The 25,130-nt window shown below is 36.3% G+C and overlaps 1 protein-coding gene across 4 annotated transcripts in view; it reads right to left on the reverse strand.

Annotated features, from left to right (window-relative positions):
* Positions 1–416: 416 nt before the first annotated feature.
* The window catches only part of LOC111155040 (OPA1, mitochondrial dynamin like GTPase), an 87,769-nt gene continuing 63,055 nt past the window's right edge, over positions 417–25,130 (reverse strand). For all 4 annotated transcript variants that reach the window (XM_022515063.1, XM_022515061.1, XM_022515062.1 and 1 more), the window contains 2 exons: positions 3,825–3,892; positions 417–1,670 (listed from right to left, as the gene is read on the reverse strand). In XM_022515063.1, coding sequence (XP_022370771.1) covers positions 3,828–3,892 — 65 coding nt within the window. In that variant the 3' untranslated portion in view covers positions 417–1,670; positions 3,825–3,827. The remainder of the gene's footprint in view (positions 1,671–3,824; positions 3,893–25,130) is intronic.

The following is a 25,130-nucleotide window of genomic DNA, read 5'->3' on the forward strand; positions in this document are numbered from 1 at the left end:
GGCTGTGTTTTACAACTACAAAAATATTACTAAGTGCACAGTGCCTGCTTCAGTGAGGAGTTACCACCAAACAGCACTGGTTAGAGGGAGTTAACCAGTGAGGTCATCTCCAAACTCAGCACAGAACACGTGTGTGTGTATGTGTGTGTGCGTGTGTGTGTATTTATTCCCTTTCTGTTCACCCATCAGCCCTAGAGGTGAAAGACACATGAAATGTTCTTGACTCTCATCTACCAAATAACAACGCAGATTGCTACCAGCTGTGTAAAACTGGATCTACCTTTCTTATCAAACAGTATAAAACAAATATTTACTGAATTCTCAATTTCTGAAATATTCTGTGATATCCTTCCAACTTTGTATATTAAATGTCCTCAGATCTTAGAGAAATCACAATGAAGAGTATATTGATGCTAAATTAAAAAAAAAAAAAAAAAAAAGTGGGATAGCAAGGAAACTGTTACCAAAACATAATTCTAAAAAAAGCTGTAAAATTAAGTAAACTATAAAATAAAACTGTCACACAATGGGCACTTTTATTAGAATAACAAAGGCTTAATGAAATGGCAACAAAGAGCAGAGATAAACGAGAAAGAGATTTTAAGCCCAAAACGGCATATTTCTTTGCTTTAAAGTCCTTCAGCCAATAAAAAAGTATTTGTATGAAACACACGAAAATGCTGTGAGGGTACAATAACTGAACTACAGTGAATCAAATTTTATGTTTTTTTTTTTAACATGTTCAGCTAAGAGGGAGATGGTCAACGTTATTCGGTTGAAATAATTTCTATTTAAAACAGTCTTGTGACAGAAAGCCTTTTCCTGAAGCCCACCAGAAGTGCTTGATAACAGTCTCAATGAAATCAGTCAACTGATTATTCTTTATCTTCCTTACCCTGTGTCACAATCCAGTAGCTCTGTCCACGGGTTCAAAACACCCATGGTTAACAGAACACCGACTTACCTATACAACATCCAAAATGGGTACAGAAAGGATGAAACTGTCAACGGAAGCAAACAGGGAAGCCGCTGCCGACTTGTCTTCTAAGGCAGCCCTCTTAGCCAGCAATGAAGGGTGAGACCTCTTTCACGGGATGTACCCGGAGTTGCTGAAATCCGAATTCACCTATTTGAGGCACTCTTCTGTTAGCTAGTCCTCTTTCACATGATAAATGTAAACTGAATTTTCATAATCAGATAGCTACTGCATATAGAGCATTACAGATACAGACAACAACTTAGCGGGCTACCATCATCTTATATACAATTGATAGCTCTTCACAACATCTGGCATTTTTTCCCCAGAAAAAAACTGACACTGAGTAACATGAGCTAATGAATTAGTTGAACACGTGCCACCACAAATGAGACAAGCAGGAGAGCAGGTTTCTTATCTTCAAGGACTGAATCTAACTGCCACAGCACTTGTACTATCTCAATTTGTCACTTCAATACAATAAAATAGGATTCTAATGCCATTTCCATTGTTCTTGCATTCGAAAGGCAACTGATGGTTAAAGTGCCTCGAACACGCATAAATTATTTTTATCCCATGACTTTATTTTATGTTTAAAAAGGTGGAATAGCAGAAGGAAAAAAAGCAGGACAAGAGACCTTGAAGTTTTCTTTCTTCACATGTATGCAGAGGTGATTATATTATGGGTAGGATTCTGCAAAAATAAACATATTTGATAAATTAAGGTATGAGATAAATACAAAATTTCTAAACTTTATTACTGCAAGATTATAAAAATACTGAAGCTTAACTGCTTGTCTGCTAGTTTTATTAAATTCAAAATATCACCTAATGTAACAATAGAACAATTTTATTAACATGATGTGTAAATCAAAAAATGCTGTAATTTATTTTTGATGGCAAAAATTTAAAAACCTATTAAAACCAATCAGCAGAAGGAAACTGTGTATGACTGTGTTGGGTATAAACCTCTTCAGCAATTATCAGAATGAACTACTTAAAAACCATCAGGCTGAGAAACCCTATCATTAAGAAACTATTCTTTAAAGTTCGTTCTGGTAACTTTTATAAAATGGTCAGAATGAAGCAAGGCTACTACCATTTTGCCACGTTTATTCTTTTCATTGGCTTTGCAGGGTACAAAATAGAATTACTAACAGTTCACAAGGTTATAAATCCCAAGGGTTGGGAAGGGCCTTAGAGACTAAAGACAAGTAAGGAACAATGAAAGTTGGGGTGGTTTCCTCATAGATAAGTATCATCATTACAACTTAGCTCTTGGGACTGCCCTGGACTCCACCTGACACAGACACTCTGGAAGGAAAAGGCATGTTCTCAGTAGCAATGGTAACACCAAGATGTCACACTGACCAGCTCAGGGAAGTGACATCGACTATCATGTAAAACACTGGCTGGCTTTAGGCTTCTTCATTTTATTAAAGACAGAAATGAAGCTTTTATTTTTAATGGGTTTCTGTGATTTTCATGAATTTTCTCCACCCCCCATCCCCGCCCTGAACCACATTTATAAACAAAAATTTCAAGAGAACGTTGGTGCTGAAGAGGAGAATCTCCAAATCAAAAAGGCTCTCAAAATGTTTACTTCTAACATTAATATTAATTATTGATAGTAATTATGACAGCGAGGAAGATATAACAACCTTATGGCTTTAAGAGAAAATTTTCAGACACTGAAGTTGTATAAAATAATTTATGAACATAGACACTTAAAAACAATGAATTACTTTTGGATTGTGTTCAAGATGATTGATACTTAGTTTCTAGATACATTTTGTATACATCCATATATACATCTGTCTTAACTTCAGGGAGAGAGACAGAACAAAGTAACAAAGCATTACTGGAAAGCTTTCTAACTCCTTCCTCCCTCATTCATTGCTGGGATGCTATTCTGATGAGAAGGATCTGAGCTGTGCTTCCTTTTCTAGCTTGCTTTCTCAAATATACTGTCCCTCCAATAGAGGAAAACAGGTAGTCTGGCTAAAGGCCTTTCCTGAAATGAATGCAGCTAGGGAGGGAATCTTTCATTTTTCTATTCCTTCCAGTTCTGAATGTGTTGCACGCTGCCTACAGGGCAAGGCTCACAAATGAAGTGATTAATTAAATATTTTAAATACACGATAATGGCTTAATTACAGCATTTTCCCTTTCTCAATTTCTTCAGTAAAAGCAAAAGACTTACTAATTATAATTCTTTAGCAATAATCAGCAGGTTACTAAACTACTAAGGCAAGTCTTTAAATATGTAATACTTTATTTGGAACATGCTTCCAATGCCAGACTACAGAATTAGACAAGAGTCCACACATTCAGAAGAGTACTACATTCTAAGGCTATCTGAGTTATTTTAAACAACAGAAATATTTTTAAACATAAGAGAATAAGATTTAGGAAAATTTTAGGATTAATAGTTAAGCCAAATAATTGCTTTGCAAGTTAACATACACATAATTACCTACTGAATGTGAACAATGAGCAATAAAATAATGAAGGCTACAGTCCAATTCTTTACATGCAGAAAACTTACGAGCCACATGCATATTATGAAACAGCTTAGAGCTTTGTTTACCTTTGTTCTGTTCAAAATGAGTTCTAGAGGATATTTTTAGTTCAGCCAGAAGACAATCAAGTATTCAAAAGGGACATTACATGTATGAAATGTAGAATTAGTTTCAGAGATTCCTGCTATTAAAATTATTTAATTACACTAAAACTGTTATTAAGGACAAGCAAGATATAGTCAACTATAATGATAAACTATAAGTTAAAAAATACAAATTCTGCATCTAGTCAGTACCAATGCAGTAAGAGGACTTTTACTTATTACCATTTATTTCTCCTGATGAAGAGCTTCAATAAAAGCATCAAGTTTTTCTTGAATTTCTCTGACTTTTTCTGCAGAGATAAAAAGATAACAAATTAGTTAGAAGTGAATTTATTTTTCAAGGCAACACAAATCTTAAAAGATAATTGTCCAATAAATGGTCTGGGATACTCTATTAGGGAAAAGGGAAAAAAATTACTTAGCATCCCATACTACCTTATATCAAAAAAAGATTAAGATAAATTGTAGTAGTAGCTCGTAACAATTTTCTGGAAAGGGGCACGTAGGGTTTGTGACAGACCCCTTTCAGAAAATAGTAAGAGTTACAGAATCTTACACAGAAAAATATATGTATAGATACATATGTAATTGTGTATAGAATTTTAGGGAATTCTCAGATTCTCTGGAGTCCAACCCAGGACTCAGTTAGCAATATCTGGAACAGAGGAAAATATAAAATAAAATAATGAAACCATTTTTAAAAATTAAAAGTGAATACAGGTGAGCATTGAACAGGCCTTAGACTGGAAAATGACTTTCTAGGATAAATGGGAAAAGTTACAAAGGGTAAGATTACCAGTAAGACCACATTAAAATGCACACTTTATGTGTCAAAGTAAATCAAAGAAATTGCAGGAAATATTTGCAACAAACATGAAAAGGGCAAAACACTTAAAAAATACATATAAAAAAGGTACTTTTCTAGCTATAAATGAATATAGTTTAAAAACACTGAAGGCACTGAAGACAGACTTACATTATTTTATTTGATTTTAGGTTTTCATGTTCATAGACTTCCAAATAAAATCTATAACTTCCCTATGAAATATAAAGATTTCCTTCACAGATATACACTAGTCACAGTACATGTCAATTTCCAAATGTTAAAAACAATGGAAGTTGTGATTTATTCTACTTCATTGCCAACTTAATAATGCAACTCCTCCTTCAAAATATAGCTTGTGGTAAGCACAGTGACAAATATTTTTGTTCTTTTAACACAATTCTATATATTAGTGAGAATTATCAATTAAAGTGACTGGTTCAAAACTATTGATCTAGAAACAAAACTGTAAAGTATTCTGCATTATAGTTACAGAAAAACCATTAAGATTTTCAACATTAGTATCTTTTAAAAAATTTATTTATTTATTTATTTACTTATTTTGGAGAGAGCAAGAATGCTTTTAAGCAGGAGAAGGGGCAAAGGGAGAGGGAGAGAATCTCAAGCAGACTCTGTGCTGAGCATGGAACCCGATGTGGGGCTCATCTCATGATCATGACCTGAGCTGAAACTTCAGGTTTCAGATACTCATGTGACTGAGCCACACAAGCACTTCAACATTTATATCTTTTATATTTAAAAATAAAGAATCTGCAACTAAAGACGTAAGTATTTCTATCAGTGAGACAGTAGTTTTGATGAACATCCAAAGAAAGGAAGACCTGTCCTCTTCATGAATTATTAGCATTATAGGAACTCAACAAAGCCTGTATGGTTCCATATCAAGAACATAACGTCTTCATCTTTTTTTGCCAGTAATTTAACACTTCTACCTCTTGGTATTAGTCTGAGACTAACACAAAATCTAGATATAGGAAAAAAAAGTATATAGTTTTAATCAAACTATTTACTGAGCAAACATGAGAATAGATATTGCAGAGGTGGCAGTAATTCCTTGTATGTGAAAATAAACTAGAGAAACTGGAAAAAATAATCCCAACCCATCTCATGGAAGTTTAGTCTGTACTTTTTGACTATAAACAGTCAAACCCAAAATACACAACCTTTCTCAAAATAAGGCTGTATTTTTATTTTTTTATTTTATTTTTTTAAAGATTTTATTTATTTATTTGACAGAGAGATCACAAGCAGGCAGAGAGGCAGGCGGAGAGAGAGGAGGAAGCAGGCTCCCTGCTGAGCAGAGAGCCCCATGTGGGGCTTGATCCCAGGACTCTGAGATCATGACCTGAGCCGAAGGCAGCAGCTTAACCCACTGAGCCACCCAGGCGCCCCTGTATTTTTATTTTTAAAATTAATTCATTTGTTGCTTATAAACAGTTTCACCCATTTTCTTCAGCGAGTATTTAGAGAGTTCCATGTAGAGCAGTTCATCAGCTGAAGAATTTTTTAAAAAAAAGGGGAGAGTAGGAGAAATGGAGTTTTCTTTTCTTAAGATTTTATTTATTTATTTGACAGGCAGAAATCACAAGTAGGCAGAGAGGCAGGCAGAGAAAGCGGGGAAGCAGGCTCCCTGTCAAGCAGAGAGCCCAATGCAGGGCTCGATCCCAGGACCCTGAAATCATGACCTGAGCCGAAGGCAGAGGCTTAACCCATTGAGCCACCTAGGCGCCCTGAAAAGGAGTTTTCTAAGTTGTCTCACAGAATTTTTGAAATGAACAGGGTATTTAAAAAATCATCTGGCTTAAATGGCACAACATATGGAAATCTATACCAGGTGTTTAAAGCCTTGGCAGCTCCTCTAAACATTTCACCGAGAACCACTTCAACTTGGGAAAGCTGTAACTGTATGAAAAGGAAATCTGATTCTATCTTCTCCACGATCTGCGTACAATCGGGCAGCTGTAGGGCCAGCTCTATCCATCCTTTTGCCCTATACATGACCTCTAGCCTCAGCTGGACAGACGACCTGAGAGTGGGTAGTATAGCAGCATCACTCACTAGACACTGTTCAGAGCAAGATCTATTTGTATTGAAAGAAACCAAGGGCTACTCAGATGCAGACAGCTAACTGTGGAGTCTGAATCAAACTCAAATTCTTCTAAAATTAGAGATAAGCAGTGTTTTTTTTCCAAATGACAGTAAAAGGCTTATCTAATTAACTTTAGTAAGAAAACCACAGAATAAAATTGCCAAATTTCCCTTCCAAAAAGCTGTTTTTACGTATTTTACAATTAGAATATCAGGACACCATACCACTATACTCTGAAATCCCAAGAATGACACAAAGGGTATTTAAGTAAGTAACCAGGAAGTAATGGGGGTAGAAGAGAAGAGAGAGGAGAGGGTGGAGGTAAACAGTTCAAGTAAAAAAAAGAGTAATTGTGATAAATGTACCCTTTTTACATTAAATTTAAAAATTTATTTCTGTGTTTTTTCATTCATTTAATACAGTGCACTTAATGGAGTGACCTGGGGATACAGATGCTATCCTGACTTTGAGAAGAACTCTTTGATCACCTCCTACCTACCTCATTTTTTTTTTTTTTTTAATTTATTTGACAGACAGAATACAAGTAGGCAGAGAGGCAGGCAGAGAGAGAGGAAGGGAAGCAGGCTCCCCACTGAGCAGAGAGCCCGATGTGGGGCTCGATCCCAGGACCCTGGGATCATGACCTGAGCTGAAGGCAGAGGCTTTAACCCATTGAGCCACCCAGGCGCCCCCTACCTACCTCATTCTAAGTTTATGAAGTGTCTACTATATTTGGAATGATTTTAAATCCCACATTTCATTTGGTCCTCACAGATCAAACGTGTCACTGCCAAAGATGAGGACATGAATCCTGGAGAGGTAGCTTTGTGACATCACTCTAATTCAGAAACATACCAGATCTGTTACCATATACACACTCTAAATGGTAACAAAACAAATGCTGTTATTTCAAGTGTGTTTGTTTTACCTTCTTTGTGAAGTAAGACACACTGTGGTAAAAGTTAGGGAATGGACTAGTTACCAAGCAGGCTCCCAAGTATGTGCCTAAGAATGACTAAAAAACTAGTACTTCTTAAGGAGGACTAGATCTGCACACATTTGAAGAAATTCTTGGAAAATAATACAAAAGTACAAAACTGGACAAAAAATTTCAGCATCTTCAGCATCTACAACGTCAGACTCAATATACATGCTCAATAAATACTCAACAGGTGGTAAGCGAAGTTCCCAAAAGTATAGCACAAAAAATAAAGGCTATAGGTTATTAAGAAGGAAAAATATCACTTAATAGGCTTCCTGGGTATGATGACAATGACCAAGAGGACAGAAGTCAGGAGCAGAGGCCAGAACTAGAGCCACCCTGGGAACAGGAGGCAGGGTACATACACACTGACCACGAAGATCAAGGGCAGCTGGTGGGTCACCCAAACCATATAAGCAATACAGAAGAGAATACTCAGATCTAACATTACCAGTGTAAAGAGAAACATCAATTTGATTATTTCACCATATTAAGAAGACTAAACTATGCTGACTGTGTGCGTGCATGTGCGCACGCACACACACACACACACACACACACACACACAGAGCTTTAGAAAGTAGACATTTCATTGCTTGCAAAGAAGCTATATTACCAATAATAAACAGTATTATTTCTTATATTTGAATTCATTCATTTTAAATTCTAAGTTTTTAGCTCTTCTTATGTACAAACGGTCATCTACCTACACACAGGAAATAGAGTTATCTGTAAAAATAAGGTTAAGTGTTAGCAACTAAAACTTTCTACTTTCTGATGCTTTCAAATTAAAGTCCCAGTATTAGTGTTTTCAAATTCCAAGATCTTACTTTACTTAACTATTTTGCTATTTAGAAATTATTTTCCGATAGAAATGTGTGTACAGATTAGCATAGCTAATTACAAAACAAACTCCTTTTTCTATTATATATTTGCATTAAATATTTATAGCTAGAGAATGCTTATAAAATTTCAGATTAACTTGATAAATTAAACCAACTCAGGAAGGGATTAACAAACCACTATTTCTGTTTGAACTGCTATTTCGATTCTGAAATAGGCAATTCTACATATAGTGAATACGGAGTCTACTTTCCATTTATCCAATGTTTACTTAAAAGATGAACTATTTCAAACATCAATTCATTGTGCTTCTTGAGTCATGAATATTCCCATAATCCCCACCTCATAAACCATCCGTCTCAGTGAATGAAGTTCCTTCTCTTTTTTCTTTTCTTCAGATGACTTGACACCCATTCATGTTTTGGGTCTCTTTATCTCCACATGAAATGATACTGCTACTCTGGATTTCTTTTTGAATCTTCTGATACTTGCTCTAAAAGTCTCAAATATAGACTAATCTGTAATTAGGTTTTGAATACACTGTGAATACCAAAAGACCAAACCAGGGAGAAGGTTCACTTCAGTGGTTAATAACAGTTTAGAATAGGAACAAAGAATCACACACAAAACACTACTATATGCGCTGAAATAAATCTTTTACAACTTCTGAGGTTTTTAAAGAAAGCACAAAGAAACGAACTGCAAAGTTCCTAATGCAGTGTACTTTCAAGCAAACCACACATCCAAAGATCAAAATGTACCTTAACAGAACTGTTTTGTAACATGCTGCATACCTACTTTGTACCAAGCTTGAGGACACCTTGTAGGTGAGATTTCGCTGTAAAAAAGTTGGTTCACTAAAGGAACAGTTCTTAAGATGTAACACTTGTTGTTCCTAAAAAGGTTTGCCTTTTATTAGACAATTACACTGCAAGTGCTCAATAGAACTTCAGTATTTAGAGGAATTATCTAGAGTACAGGGAAACAAGGAAAATACCCAACAGATGAAAAAGGTGGACAAGAGACCAGATTTAAGATTCTCAAAGGTATAGTCAAAACAGATTTAGCACAAGTAAAACGGAGCACCTTTTATAGTCAATGAGAGGGAAAACCAAAAAGATAGTCAAACGTGTAATGCTAAATTTCATACTTCTCTAAATCTTGGCACTGTAGTTTTTTTTCCCCCTTCAAACAGGCATGGATATTTTTAAAGGCTTATTAATGAAGATGAACAGAATACTTCTGTTTGTTATAGAAAAAGGAGGCATCATTTCCTATGTTCTGGAAAGCTGTTTGAGACTGATATAGTAATTTCAAAGCTGCGTGGGGTCCCTGACTTCTAGGGGTCTGCTGAAGGTGGTAGCAGAGTTGTCTGGGTTATTTCTATTATCTCAGGAAATCTTTGGCCAGAATTATGCCTACTCCCAGAACAATTATTATTTAGTCTGATAGGAGATATAATTTTAACTATGTTTCTAATAAAAAAGTATATATTACTATAGACAGATCTTCCAAAACATAGACTTCTCAGGAGTATATAATGAAAGGAGTGTTTTATGACAACAAAGGTTAGAAACCCCTGCACTAACACCCCTAATAATCAATGGGGTAGTAACTTTATATGGTTTTTATAAAGATGAGAACATAATGGATTAAGAGCTATGTGACAGCGTAGTCAGCAGAAGCAAGGCTTCTAGCCCTTCCTTTGCCTTTAACATTCACAGTCATGTCACAGCCCCAGTTTATCTGTAATGTGAGGGAATCTATCCAAAAGAATTCAAAGCCTGCATTCCTTTAAAACTCAGAACTGAAATGTACTATTCTAACTGATCATATCTTTTAACTGCATCCTTTTAAACTTAATTGTCTTGTTTGCTCCTTACTACTTTTTATAATTTATTCAGTATTAAGCACGGAATAAAAATTCAACCGCAAATGACATTATTATTCTCACAGGGCTATATAATTTCAGAAACATTAGATTTTTTTTAAAGATTTTATTTATTTATTTGACACAGAGAGACACAGCAAGAGAGGGAACAAGAAGGGGAGGGGGGAAGCAGGCTCCCCACCACCGATGTGGGGCTCGATCTCAGGACCCTGGGATCATGACCTGAGCTGAAGGCAGATGCTTAATGGCTGAGCCATCCAGGCTCATCAGAAACATTAGTTTTATACTATTGTATAAAACTAGAATCAATGTGGGGCAAAAAAGTGTCTTTTAATATCACTTGACCTAGCACAGAACCTGCTCTACAATAGACGCCTATGAAGATTCATCACTGTTGGGTAATGTACTTAACCGAAACATAAGTCAAACAGTAAAGATGACTATTTTAAAAATTTGCTGTAATCAGACCCCCAAAACAGTATGATTTAGAAAGAAAGCTGCCTTAAGAAAGTCTATGAGATAAATTACAACTTAGGTCTAATGAATATACAAATAGCTCAGTGACTTGTTAGTAAATTTGCCTGCCAGCCAACCTGCCTGCCTTCCTTTCTCCCTTCCTCCCTCTTTTTCTCTTTCTTTTTAAAAACTCTTAACTGCAAGCATTTCTACTAGGCTTTTTTGGCCAATATAATCAAAACCTCTTAAAACATTTCCATGATATATTAAAGCGAATTCTCCAAAAGACTTCAGGATGAATGAACACAGAGTAGCCTTACACTCAGCTCTTTCATTTTTATAAGTAGATGGCCCTGTAATTTCATCTCAGCTAACTATTAATGCTTATGGGATCTGCCCTTAATTAATAGAGTAGCTCCATTCCAGGTGTTTGTTACTGTCAATGAGTATAAAACCTTGAACTTTCTACTACTTGATTATTACAAGGCTCAGCTGCAAAAAGAAATCATATGTATGAAAGACTGTATGGGGGATATTAGATACTACGTAAGTTCATCTTTAGATAAGTCAAACAGCTATGTATCTGGACTACATCATTTTGATTTCACCTAGAACTACATATGTTATTAGCCTACAATGAGCCAAAACCAAGAGCCCCACAAAATTCGTGATAATACGTAGTCATCTGATGTACTCTATCATATAACTCAGTGTTCTGTCTGTGAGGATGGATGAAATTTCCCTCAGGTGTTGTATGCTAGCAACACCTATGCTTCCACTAAGCAACTGCTGGGTCTGACAGCCACCAGCAACGTAATGAACTTTGCTTTCCATTTTGCATCAGCTGTCTAGGAAACTCAGAGCTAAATTTTCAGGTTACTTACAAAACAGAAGAACCCCTAAACAAGTATTTTGAGAGGGTACCAATCTTATCCCAAGTTTCACATGATCTCACGGGCCTTAACTTTCTCTTTCCATTCACCCAACTTTCCACTTAAGCATTTCTACCTTTTGTACAGGATAGACCTTTGTAAGCTGCTGCAAACCCTTTTTGAAACGGGAGAGGGAATCAACAAACAAGCTAAAAAAACTAGTTCGTGGAAGGTGTACCACTAGGCAGCTGTTTCATATAATACAGCATAAAACTTGAGAAGTGGTCTTTTTATGCTGGTAATATTTTTAAAATCAGTAATTTAAAAACATTTTTGGGGGAGCGATATTTGTCCCATTAGGCTTCTATAAGTAATTTCTGCATGGGAGAAAAAAAATATTTTTATTTCTGCTCAATGCTTGGAAAATCCAATGATACAAATATATATACTTGAAGCATTTCTTTTTAGCAACTGAAGAAAAAATAATAAATTTTTATGGGATTCATGATTGTCTTTTCAGTGTAAAAGTTAAGATTCTAGCATAAGATGAATAGTCATCTACTGTGAATTATTTTATTCTGTATCCAGTACATAAAATGTTCCATATTAATTACATCTATCAACTCAAATTATGGTGAAAAAAAATCTTTAAAAGTTATTCTACATACTAAGTCATTAATGATACACTGCTTTATTTGTCCCCCACAAAAGTTTAAATAAATACACTATTTCAAAATAAATACATTCCTTTTGTCTCCACAGAAAAATCTAAATATCAAAACAATTTCTAAAATATGATTGAGGCAATTAATTGAGAAAGCTAAAAAATCTTTAGTAAAATATTCGGTCCCAATCGATTAAGAAAGTTTGAAAATAATCCATCACTTTTTTTCTTTCCTATTTTCCTCTTCTTCTTAAAAGTATATTTTATTCTGAATTTTATTAGAAGGGAAGTTGAAACATTTTAAGAAAAAGAAAACCACCCAGGCAGCCCTTAAAGAGACAGGACATCATTTATCACCAGCGAAGACAGATTTATAAGAAGAGGGCCCCTTCTGTTCCTTTAAGGCTGCAAAACAGATGGGAAGTGAATGGACAGTCAATGGGACAAGAACACATGGGAGGTGCTGCTGTATGTATGTTCCCAGCATAAGAAAGAGGTCAAGATTGTAACTGCATGACTGGGTCCTGGAAAGGGTCTTTCTTCAAGCTGTTACAAAGACAAACGCTGTTCCTCATCCTGCTGTCAAACTGTTATAAATATTGGTTTGTCAAAAGACCTTCAGTGCTGAAGCTTTAAAAGGAGGCGTAACAGATGAATGAATCATGAGAATGATTCTTAAACAGTCAGCTCATTAATGTAATCTTTAAAAGTAGAAGAAAATAATATGAGAATAAAGACTGTAATCTGATTTATGAATCTTACCAAAAGCTTATAAAAAAAATATGGTACTAAAAATTGCAGTTTTCAATAAAGCTATGAGCTAAGTGAGATGAAAAACAAAAATGAAATACAATGATATTTCTTAACTTAGACGCTGCACTAGGGCAAAGGATTATTATTAAATTTATCACAAGAAGAGCTAACAGGAATTCATGTTTTGTTAGGCTGATTCCGTAAGTTCTCAGTTATTTCTCACCAAGACCCTGTAAAGAGGTATCATTGTTGATGCTGGTTCCAGTCAGAGTAAGACTCAAGGAAATGAAAATAACTTCAGAATTAGTTTTACATATAATCATTAATTCAGAAAATCACCTTCACATTTCGTCACAATTTCTTATTTCCTACAAAAAAAGGAAAATCACAAAATTGAAAGACCAACGCAGAACACACAGTTTTATAAACCTATATATTTATCTTTTTTGAAGAATGAAACCATTACATACATCTTTAGGAGACCAATTCCTTGTTCTTGATTCTTAATAATTAGTTTAGGAGAGTAGGATCAAAACTAGCACACTGAAAATTATATAAAAAAGGAAGCCAAATTATATGAATTTGGTCACCCACAAGCACAAACCTAAAGACTAAAGATGAGCAGATCCCAAAACAAATCCGAAAATAAACTATCTCTAACACATGTTGTTATCCGCAGCTTTGCCATAAATATTTATGTAACTAGCTAAATCTTTTCCCTCAATGATCATTAATTTCCCCATCTGAACAACGGGGGATTAATACCTCACAAGCTTCATATGCCTTTACAAGGCAAACGTGGACAAATGTAACATGTTTTGTAAAGTACAAAGCTCTACACAGTTGAAGAGGTCCAAGCGGGACGTGGATCCCGAAGTACCAAATGCTGAGGTTACACCAGAACATACTTTCTATTCCTTAATGCTCACCTGGCTCACTGCTCTCTCCTGTCAGCGATCTTGGAAAAAACAAATTTGGCAGAAGTGAGAATAAAAGATTCCAAAGTTAAGAGAGTGGATGGTTAAAGTGGAGGCAGCAGGCAAACGTTCGAAGGTTTTTCTGGATAAGAAAGTCAAGATCAAGGCAGAGTGCATGCAAGAATCAATCCAGTGGCTTTAAGATGGGGCCAATGTGAACATCTTTGGAGAAAGGACAGACATAATGCAGGCATAAGCACACAGGAAGTGCCAGGGTCCTGGACACAAGGTGGAGATTAACTTTCAAAGCAGAGTGATTTTCTGTGTGTTTTGCTATGATATATCCTTTGAAATACCTGACCTATTTAAAGTAACTAGTACCATATGAAGAAAAAAAGGAGAAATTTCACTTACTCTGATAAATGAAGAGTCCAGAAATAGGAGCAATGGCAAGGTAGTGAAGATTGGTAGTGTAAGAGAAAGCCAAGCTAAGATCTCCGCATGAAAAATGTGTTCCAGAAATGTGCAGAAATTATGTCCCTAAGACCACATTAAAATTTTTGTTAGAATACAATGTTACAGTGGTTATCTCTGGGTAGTGGCAATTTTAAAAATTTTGCACTCTTTATTTTCTGATTTTCTTTCCAAAGACTTTATTTATGTGAGAGAGAGAGAGCAAGCAGAAGCAGGGGAATAGGAGAGGGAGAGGAAATTGGAGAAGCAGGATCCCCACTGAGCAGGGAGCCAGATGTGGGGTTGAAAGGCAAAAGCTTAAAAGACTGAGCCACCCACGTGCCTAGTATTTTCTAATTTTTCACAATGCAAATATATGTACTAGCTCTATGATAGTAAGAGGGATTAAAACCAACATCTGAAATCCTGGTAGTGTACTTGGTGGAGACATGTAGTCTGTACCTATGACTCAGAGAATGAAGTAGTGCCTCAAGGAGATTCAACAGGTAAGTTTAGAAAGACCTGAATTCCTTTATCCAGTAAACAGATCTAACTTAAGTGAATAAAAACCAGCAAACTCATTTCTACAATGCGCAATACTAAGGAAGATACGAAACAGCTGTCCTAAGAGAAATTAAAATGGACTATTTTCATACTTCGCAGGTAACAATGAAGCAGGGAAAATCTATTATCTTGTATGGGTTGCATGAGCTTGAAAACTTCACCAGTTCAAGAAAGATTTCAATTTGTTTACAGATGACAGAGTGGGCATTTACTGGAAATCAGAAGAATTCAAAGTGAATCACAACTACTGAGGAAGACCCCATGATGAGCAATTACTATCTAGTCCCATGAAATGTCTCTTGTCACCACAATCACCAAGAAATTATTTGAGAAAATCATCGGTCACTTTTAAGATTGATTATATCATGAATTAGATTTGTCATTTCTATGAATAAAGTAATTAAGGATATGAAATTTCTAAGGTAATTCTGAATTATGCTTATTTGGGGAAAGAAATTTAGAAATGTACAAAATAGTAAACAGTTAAAATTCCCTTGCTTTTAATTCCCCTCTCCAACTACCCTGAGAACCCTACTTCACAGAAGTTACCTCTTCAGTGTGCACCAATTCATCCTCCAAGACCGTTCCTTTTAAAAAAAATTTATTCATATCTTGCTTAATTTTATTTTCTTAACATAGTGTTTCACAGGCCAGTAGCCTGTTTTATGATTAGATTTGGTTCTCAATGACTAAAATTTTTTTTCCATCTTAGCAATGGAGAGAAAATCATAAAACAAAAACCAAAACACATCACAATTTAATCCCAACGTTAAAGATACTACTTCATTCTAGTAAGGTCTCAGTAAGGAGGAAGTGGTTAAGCGTTATTAGCCTGGGTGGGGGGAGGAGTTGAAGTTCTAGCTGAAAATATGCACACTGACCTTTTTACATAACGAGAGACACATAAACACACTACAATATGTAAATAAAACCTACTTCAAAATGATAAACGAATACCTTTCTTATCTTTATTCTTACTTTTAATAAGTTAAAATGTGAGTTTAAGGCAAAAAAGAATATACTTGCTAATAAAACACTACCAGTAGCCTGTATAAGATTACAGAGAAGTAAATACCATTTTAATCATATACCAATTTATCAATAACCCTGAATGCTGCCTTTAAAAGATACACTTAGGCCATGAAAAATGTGCTTGATTCTAAATGCCCCATTTTGAGTCTGGATTTTCTCATCAATAACCTGGAAAGCATACCACTCAGGCTTGTCATGTGAATTCTGTGTGTAAATAACTACTTCTCTAACAGAGAAGACTCTCCCTGAGGATTACTTTATTCTTTGTGTTGTCTGTCTGTCTGTCTTTCTCTCTCCCTCTCTCGCTACAACACAGAGTCTACTTCACCTGTGCAGACTCAAGGTAAAAATAATTCTTCGCTATCTTCCTTAGTCTCTGTCATTTTCACTTACTATGAAAAATATTTCACAAAGGCAAAATGTAAAATTCAACTGCTTTTACCCTTGAACAGATGCCTTAAAGACCTCAAACACTGGTAACACAAAACAGAAAGAAGTTATCTTACCCTGTATCAACAAGAGAAACATTCCAATCTTTCCGTTTTTTAAAATATACTAATTTCTACTAATAACCATTCCAAAAAGTACACAAAATGTACCCGAATGTTGAAGACAATGAAAGCAATTCCAATCAACTTAAAAAATTATGAAAGTTTTTTGGTAAATTGGATGGAATGGCAATTAGGAAATCACTGGTGACCTAGAAGCAAGTGGTTTCATTAGGAATGAAAGCCGAATCACAAGATGTCAGCAAGGGAGTGGGTGGGTGGAGACAGGGGAGAACACAGCAAATGCAAGCTGTTCTACAAGAGAAATGATATGGTAGCTTTCTGGCAGGACAGAGTGTTAGAAAGATTCCTTAGGATAAGAGTTAGCTTCCGTCCTCTTTTTTTTTTTTTTTTTTTTAGATTTTATTTATTTATTTGACAGAGAGATCACAAGCAGGCAGAGAGGCAGGCAGAGAGAGAGGAGGAAGCAGGCTCCCCTAGAGAGCAGAGAGCCCGATGCGGGGCTTGATCCCAGGACTCTGAGATCATGACCCGAGCCGAAGGCAGCGGCTTAACCCACTGAGCCACCCAGGCGCCCCCGTCCTCTTTTTTAAGCCAGGAGGAAGAGGAGGCTAATAAAGAATCTGTATTAAAAGGTCATGATTAAATAGTTACTGAACACGTACAATATATACCATACAAGATATGGTGCATTTATGAAATAACCAAATCCCTTCAGCAGAACAGATCAAAACAGATAAGAAATTTTTTTAAAGATTTATTTATTTGAGAAAGTGAGCTAGCGTGCCTCACAAGCAGGGGGAAGGGCAGAGGAAGAAGCAGGCTCCCTGCTGAGCAGGCAGCTGGATGTGGAACTCAATCCCAGGGTCCTGGGATCATACCTGAGCAGAAGGCAGGCACTTAACTGACAGAGTCATGCAGGTGCCTCCCCCTGCACCCGGACCAAATTTTATTTTTTAAACTGATTATTTCAGTTGATCTACTGTTGCCTACAGTGGGAAGTCTGCCTTCTGCTATATTAAACAATACTGGCAGTAACTCAGTAAGGTTTTCAATCACTGGAGGAAGGCAAATAAGTAGGGAAGAGGAAAAATCCTGGTTGAGCAAGTGGTAATAGTCTGCAAGAAGGCAGACTGCAAGAAGGAAGAGACATAAAAAACAGACAAAGGGAAAAGACTGCTTAGAAATGTGCTAAATGCCAGGAGAGATGAGAAACCTGTACTGAGGTCTTATAATTACTGGCCAAAGAAATGAAGTTAACAGTATTCAGATACAAGTAAAACTGAACGGGTTATGGTCCTTATACTTCATGTTTTCTCTCCAGGGCACCTTACTCTATTCTCTATGATTGTGCCTTGAAAAAAAAGTAGGCCTCTCTAGGCCTACTTACCTAGAATTCTACAATTCAATGCTACCTGTTCCCTTTTCAAATCCCTTTAAAATTCATTTTCTGGGGCACCTGGGTGACTCAGTGGGTTAAGCCTCTCCCTTTCTCCCTTTGGCTCAAGTCATGACCTCAGGGTCCTGGGATCCAGCCCCAAATCGGCTCTCTACTCATCAGGGAGCCTGCCTCCCCACCCCCTCTCTCTGCCTGCCTCTCTGCCTATTTGTGATCTCTTTTTCTCTGTCAAATAAATACAAAAAACTTAAAAAAAAATATTTTCTTTGGTTATATCAACAGACACAAAATGAATATGCTACTACAGACAGAGTTCAAATAACTTACCAATTTTCAATAGTCGCATGGTTTCTAAGGTTCTACTAAAAGAAGATAAGTGTCAATTTTATCCCAGTTAATAAAATGACAATTTTAATGCTGTGAATAGTTAGAATTTTCTAGAGTATGGACTTGGGGGCAGGAGGATGGGTAGTGGTGGTGCCCAGCAAAAATCCTCTATGGAGACTTGTTAAAATTTGCATGCCAGAGCCCTACCACTAGAAAAATAGTTTTAAATAGGAGTTCTCTTTTCCATAATTTTAAGTTCCAGATTCTGAATATAATAATAATTTTTTAGGATAATTTTCAGTCTCACACTACTTCATAGTCACTATTTTCATCCATAATGGCCTTCAAGGATATGGCAGGTATGGAAGAAGTTTAGGAGCGTGGAATAACCAACAGAAATTAAATCCTAGAGTATCCTGGTAGTCTTGCTTTCTAGATTAAGAACAACAGTATTGTTCTGGCTGAGGGTTCCATCTAGATATGTTCTGACTACCTTTTACTCAAGTTTCAACATAGCACAAAGATGTATTTCTTAACTACCTTACACACTTAGAATTATGCTTTATTTATTTATTTATTTAATGTCAGTGGTCTTTTTAAAAAAGATTTATTTTGTTTTATTTAAAGATTTTATTTATTTATTTGACAGAGATCACAAGTAGGCAGAGAGGCAGGCAGAGAGAGACGGAGAAGCAGGCTCCCTGTGGAGCAGAGGCCTGATGTGGGGCTCGATCCCAGGACCCCGGGATCATGACCTGAGCCGAAGGCAGAGGCTTTAACCCCCTGAGCCACCCAGGCGCCCCAATAAAGATTTTAGAGAGAGAGAGAGCTCAAGTGCGCGCATACACGCATGGGGGGAGGGGCAGAGGGAGAGAGAATCCTCCTGGAGTGGACTCCCTTCGGAGTTCAGAGCCCAACTTGTAGGGCTTGGTCCCAAGACCTTGAGATCATGACCTAAGCCGAAATAAGTCAGCTGCTTAACAGACTGAGCCATCCAGCCACCCTTAGAATTATGTTTTAGATCTAATAAAAAAATGTTTAAAAATTTTTTAGTTGAAGTATAGCTGACATGCAATGTTATATTAGTTTCAGGTGTACAGCTCAGTGATGTGAGACAAGTCTGGTATTCTATGTGCACCACAAATGCAGCTCCCATCTGTCACCATACAGTGCCATTATAATACCGTCAACTTGATTCCCTATGCTGTACTAGTAAAGGATCTTTTTAAAATTTAAGCAGCTATGGTGCATTTCTCTTCCAATTTTAGCTTTTAAAACGGCAGTACTGGTTCACTCTGCTGTCATGCCCTTTTTATCATCACAATTTCAAAAATACCCTAGTATGCTAATAATGAACAAAACTTTCACTCCAAAAATAATTTGCTAGTGAATATCTGGTAGCTCAGAGAAAAATAAAATTTCCATCTAAGTTTTTAGAGTCAAAACTGAATCTCATGCACACTAAGATACAAAGCTGGTAACTTTGCTCCTTTCTAATTATCAAGAGAAAGCACAGGATGGATTATAAGAGGAGACTGGGAAAGTGAAGAGACACAAAGACTAGCCCCACCAGCATTGTACACTCCCAAGAGAAACAAACTTTAAGTTTTAAGAAACAATTGCTGGCTGTCTGGGAGATGCCCAGGCATCAAACAATAAAGAACAGTCAACAGAGGCAAGAGGCCGAGCACGCTGCTGTGATTCCTGCTCCCTAATCCCCGGGCTCCAGTGAAAGGCCAGCTGTTGCCACCTCGCGTAGAGAGTCAGCAGAGCAAATTAACTGCAGGAGGAAAAAAAGCTGCGGATATTGGAAAATTCTAATCTGCTAGGCTCTATTAGCTATACTATTTTAAACATTAGGGACATCAAACTATATCATTAAATAAAATAAAGTATAAAGCAATGGCAGCCCAAGTAAAGGAGTTTTTATCACTGTTTCACATTTCACTTAATAAATGAGATGGAAATACGAAGTTACTCAATTTTTACTGAAGCACACCTTCAATTTGTATAAAGTACAAGAAGCAGGAAGCAATACACTGAAGCCCATTACCACAGATTTCAACACTCCCAGGCCAAAAAAAAAAACAAACCCCCAAAAACCCCTCAACTTGGAGTAACAATGTTTATGCTCAAGTAAACATTCTCTATCTGTTACAACTGGATTTTGAAAAGCTGTGTCTGAATTTTGGGCAATGTACATACTATTTAACTATGGTGGAATTTGATAGATATTAATTTGAAGCATGTTTACAAGTCATAAATTAATTTCTTTAACCTGGTCAATGTCTTGGTTTACACTTCAGTGTTCCCTTATCTAGATGTTCTAATTCTATCAAAGTTTTTATATCATTTGAAAGTTTAAATATTAAATCACTAATATGTATGTTTTTCTGACCCACTCCATAAAGGACATTGTTAACTATAAGCTTCCAAATATAACGGACCACGTTTTGTGTAATTACATTTTTCAAAGGCTTGAGTTTTGTTCTCAAGTTAATTCGGCACAGTAGTTGAGGACATGGACTCAAATCTTGGCTTTACCACTTACTACCTATGTGTTCCTAGGCTTCCATTTCTTTATCTATAAAATTAAAAAAAGAAAAATGTCTGAACCTATGAGAATGCATATAAGGCACACAAACTAACATCTGGCACAGGAAAAGTATCCAAATATTAACTCATCATAAACAGTTTCAAGTTCTGATATAAAAATGAAATGTATTTTAAAATAAAAGGGAAAGACTATAGATCTTGGATCTAAATGATTTGTAATGCCCCTTTAACTCCCAGGTATCAATGATTCTTTGATTACATACAGAATGAAAATTCGGGCTTTAGTGAACAAGAATTTAGAAAGAAACCTAAGCTCTCAATCCCAGGCAATTGATATAAAGGTCCAAAACTCATAATAACCTTGTTAACAATTGATATAACATTCATATAACAAATAATAAAAGAATTCCATGCTGTTTTGCTGAAACTCACTTTAGCAACATTACAGCAATTGTTACCAGTGCCCAAATACTCCATTTCCAGGGTGGGGTAGAACAAATTCCAAAATGTCTATGAGATGTTAGCATTATCTATGAGATGTTAGTATTGTTTTATATGATGACAATTATGAAATAGATTTTATAAATCATAAAACAGTACCTTATGAAAAAACTATACCAATCTTCCCCTCTTCAAAGAAAGCATTAAAAATACAGTCTGTTTCAAGAAATATATTGAAAACATTACTACAAATTTTACTGGGAATCCAAATGGATTTTATCTAAGTTGACACTGTATTTAAATATCCACAAAAAATCCTTTGAAATAAAATTTGCTACAAAGTCAAAAGAATTTCATCAAGGTCATAGTGGGCATATTTCAACACTAAATAGTTGTAGGTGGAACTAGATGCTGCAAATAAGGAATTAAGGTGGAAAGATGAGCTATGCAGGAGATGGGGTACCTGGCTAGCTCAGTTGGTAGAGCATGTGACTCTTGGTCTCAGGGTCATGAGTTTAAGCCCCACGCTAGACGTGGAGCCTATGTAAAAAAGAAAAAAAAATGTCCAGGAGGTAACTAAGCCTTTCAACAGATTCAGAGTTCATATTTTTAAAATTCTCATTTTCTCGGGGCGCCTGGGTGGCTCAGTGGGTTAAGCCTCTGCCTTCGGCTCGGGTCATGATCTTAGGGTCCTGGGATTGAGCCCCACATCGGGCGCTCTGCTCAGCGGTGAGCCTGCTTCCTCCTCTCTCTGCCTGCCTCTCTGCCTACTTGTGATCTTTCTCTCTCTGTGTCAAAAAAAAAAAAAAATTCTCATTTTCTCTAAATTATTTTCATCTGACCATGATCCATTTATACAAACAAATCCAGTTATAAAAATAAAATTAAACCATTTTTTACCCTTTTTTATGTAAAAATTATTTCAGATATGGAGAAAAGTTATAAGAACACTACAAAGAACATATTTTTCCTGAATAATTTACTGTCATTACATCCCATAAAGCCCAAATATTGTATTGTGTGACTTTCTACAAACGCAGACTATCTTCCTAAATAATCCCAATTTTATAATCAAAATTAAAAAAATTTACACTGATGTATCATTACCATGTAACATCCCATTCAAGTTTTACCAACTGTCCCAATAACATCCAACAACATCCCAACAACATCCCAATAACATCCTGTAGAGCAACAAAATTAGGTTCAGGATTACACATTGCATTTTGTTTTCATTCTTTAGTCTCTTTCAACCTGAAATACTTCCTCAATATTTTGTTTCTCATGATCTTGATACATTTGAAGATTATAGGCCAGTTATTCTACAGACTGTGCCTCAATTTGGGTCTGTCTAATGAATCTTCATGATTGGATTTAAGTTACACATCCTTTGGTAAAAATATCCAAGAAGTGATGTTCGGCATTTTTTTACTGCATTCCACAAGGTGGCACACAGTTCTAATTTGACCATTACTGATAATATTAATATTAACTTTGACAACTTGATTAAGGTGGTTATTGCCAGGCTTCTCCATTGTAAAGTTACTCTTTTTCCTTTTTCAATTATTTTGTGAGGAGATACTTTGTGTGATTATATAACCACCCCATTCCTCATCACTAATTTTGTTCATTTATCTATATAATCCATTTTATTCATTTATATAATTATCAACTTATGGAATCCTATTTTATTCAGTGGGTTACAGTTAGTATTTGTCATTATTTCTTTTGCTACCTCAATTGTCCTATTTTGGCTAGTGGGAGCCTTCTGAAGCTGGCTTTTGCACCTTGTTGACATGTCCCCATCATCCTTCAACCACTTCCTTCTTCCATCATCTTAGGATGCTCCAGGTTCATCCTAATCTTTTCTTGCTCCAGCTATGGAATCCACCACCTCTCCAAAGAGTCCTGTTTCCTATGAATGACTTCTGTTCTTGACACTACAAGGGGTAGGCTCTTGTTTCATTTCTTTGACCCTCCTAACTCAGGACAATCAGTTGATGAATCTCCAAAGTAAAGAAAGTAGTGAAAGGATTTAAAATCGAGCAAGTTTAGTAAGACTGGCAAAAAATATGATGCACCAAACTTTCCCAAACTCCACAATACTCTACCCCTATACTATTTTGAAATTGTAGTAAAAGCTTGTTTGACAATTTTCCCTTCTCTAAATTCCATCAACACACGATATTCTAACTGAATACGCTATATATGAAAAACTCTGATCCAAGTAATACAGTAGTTACTGTTAAAACTTTCAAAGTTTTCTGGCTAAAAGGATCCATGACCATATTCCCAAGTGTTACATTAAAGATAAAAAAGTATGGAAAAGGTACTCCCAAGAGTCTTTTCCAACTAATAGACAACGTCATGGCTCATCTGCTCCTTCAGCGTGAATGATGAATCTGAGTCACTGGTGAAACACTTGCAAGGACGTTACTTGGTACATTAACACGACCATAATTTTATATGTACAAAAACAGTAAATCACTTCAAGGGAGTCATAAAGTACTTTCTCAGGAAAACGAGCAGGATAACGTTAAGACTTGGCTTGACAGGGTACAAATCTGTGTTAGCAATTCACTTTCTTGAAATAATCAAATTGGACCTGGAAAGTAATGGGGTTATATAAAGCTCTCTTACAAAATATGAGAAAAGACACATTATTTTTAATTACTTAAAATTATATATGCTGGTGAAATACAATGAGGTATCTTGCTGTCTGATAACCATGTCCTGAAGGATACGAAAGAAATTATTTGCACACCTTGGAACACTGACACACCTCTTCCTGTAACAGCACTGACGGAGCATAAAACTGTGAAGCAGGGACTTGCAAGTGGTTTTTGAAGTAATTCTCCCAAAGCCCCTCCAAGCAATATAGTAACTACTGGAGTCATTTTTATTAACAAAGGGGCTAAGGCTCTGAGAGATACCCTGCCTAAGGTAACACAGCTAGTGTAAGGCAGTTCACAAACACAGATCTACAAGTTAGCACAATCTTAATTATTCGATAAAGTGACAGGAAAGACATTTTAAAAAAAGCAGCAGAAAATGAAAATAAAGGCTAAAATGAGATACGTTTAAAAAAAAAAGATTATTTAAGGGAAGAAAGGACAGAAGAGAGAACAAATGACGAGCTGAGGTAACACAGAGGAGGCAACGGCGGTGGAGAAGTGTGCTGCTGAGGCACTGGGTGTTAAACAGGAAAATTGCTGGTTTCTCTTGGTTATTTTAGGGAGCATATTGTAGTGACCTAAGTTCAGATTAGAAATGGTTTTCAAGTGTGAAGAACTTCTTCCTATTTAGTATCTGCTTTCTCTTAGATATCAGAAAACTCCTAAGACTAAATTTAAGGAAAAATACTTTGTTTCATGAAATTAATGAGGGGAAACTTGTACCAAGGTAAGCTCAAATGGAAGCACCAACCTCAGTATTTTTATTTTTATTTAATATTACTCTTTCACGGATTGCCTCAGGTTCTCGAGGATCTAAATAAATCTTAATATGCAATCCAAATATCTTAAAGCTAGGAACCGACTAGCGTTCAGAGAGAACCAAATATTCCCCCCAACAAAGCGACAAGGTGATCAGGAAGGCTAAGCCAGGTTGGGGGTGGGGGAGTGGTGACAGAAGGGAAAGCCTTGTGGGTCTAGTATAGCTGTTAAAGCCCAATCTGGCAGAAGAGGGTGTTCATGTGGGAGTGCTGGTGGCTTGGCCTAGTAGTGAGGGGACTATCTCTGCAGGAGGGCAGTCCAGTCTGGTGCACAGTACAGGAGCACATGTAGGATGAAGAGGGTGTCCTCCAAAAAAGCATGCCCTGGCTTCAGGTGAGGAGGATGTCCTGCTGCTGGGGAAGAGGTGGGAAGGATGAAGGGGGATACACCCGGTACACAATGCCAGAGCATAAGCTTAGTGAAAAGAGTGTCAACACAGGGC

This window comes from Enhydra lutris, unplaced genomic scaffold (genome assembly GCF_002288905.1).
Source record: "Enhydra lutris kenyoni isolate GAN:26980312 unplaced genomic scaffold, ASM228890v2 scaffoldscaffold39, whole genome shotgun sequence".
Classification (NCBI taxonomy): domain Eukaryota; kingdom Metazoa; phylum Chordata; class Mammalia; order Carnivora; family Mustelidae; genus Enhydra; species Enhydra lutris.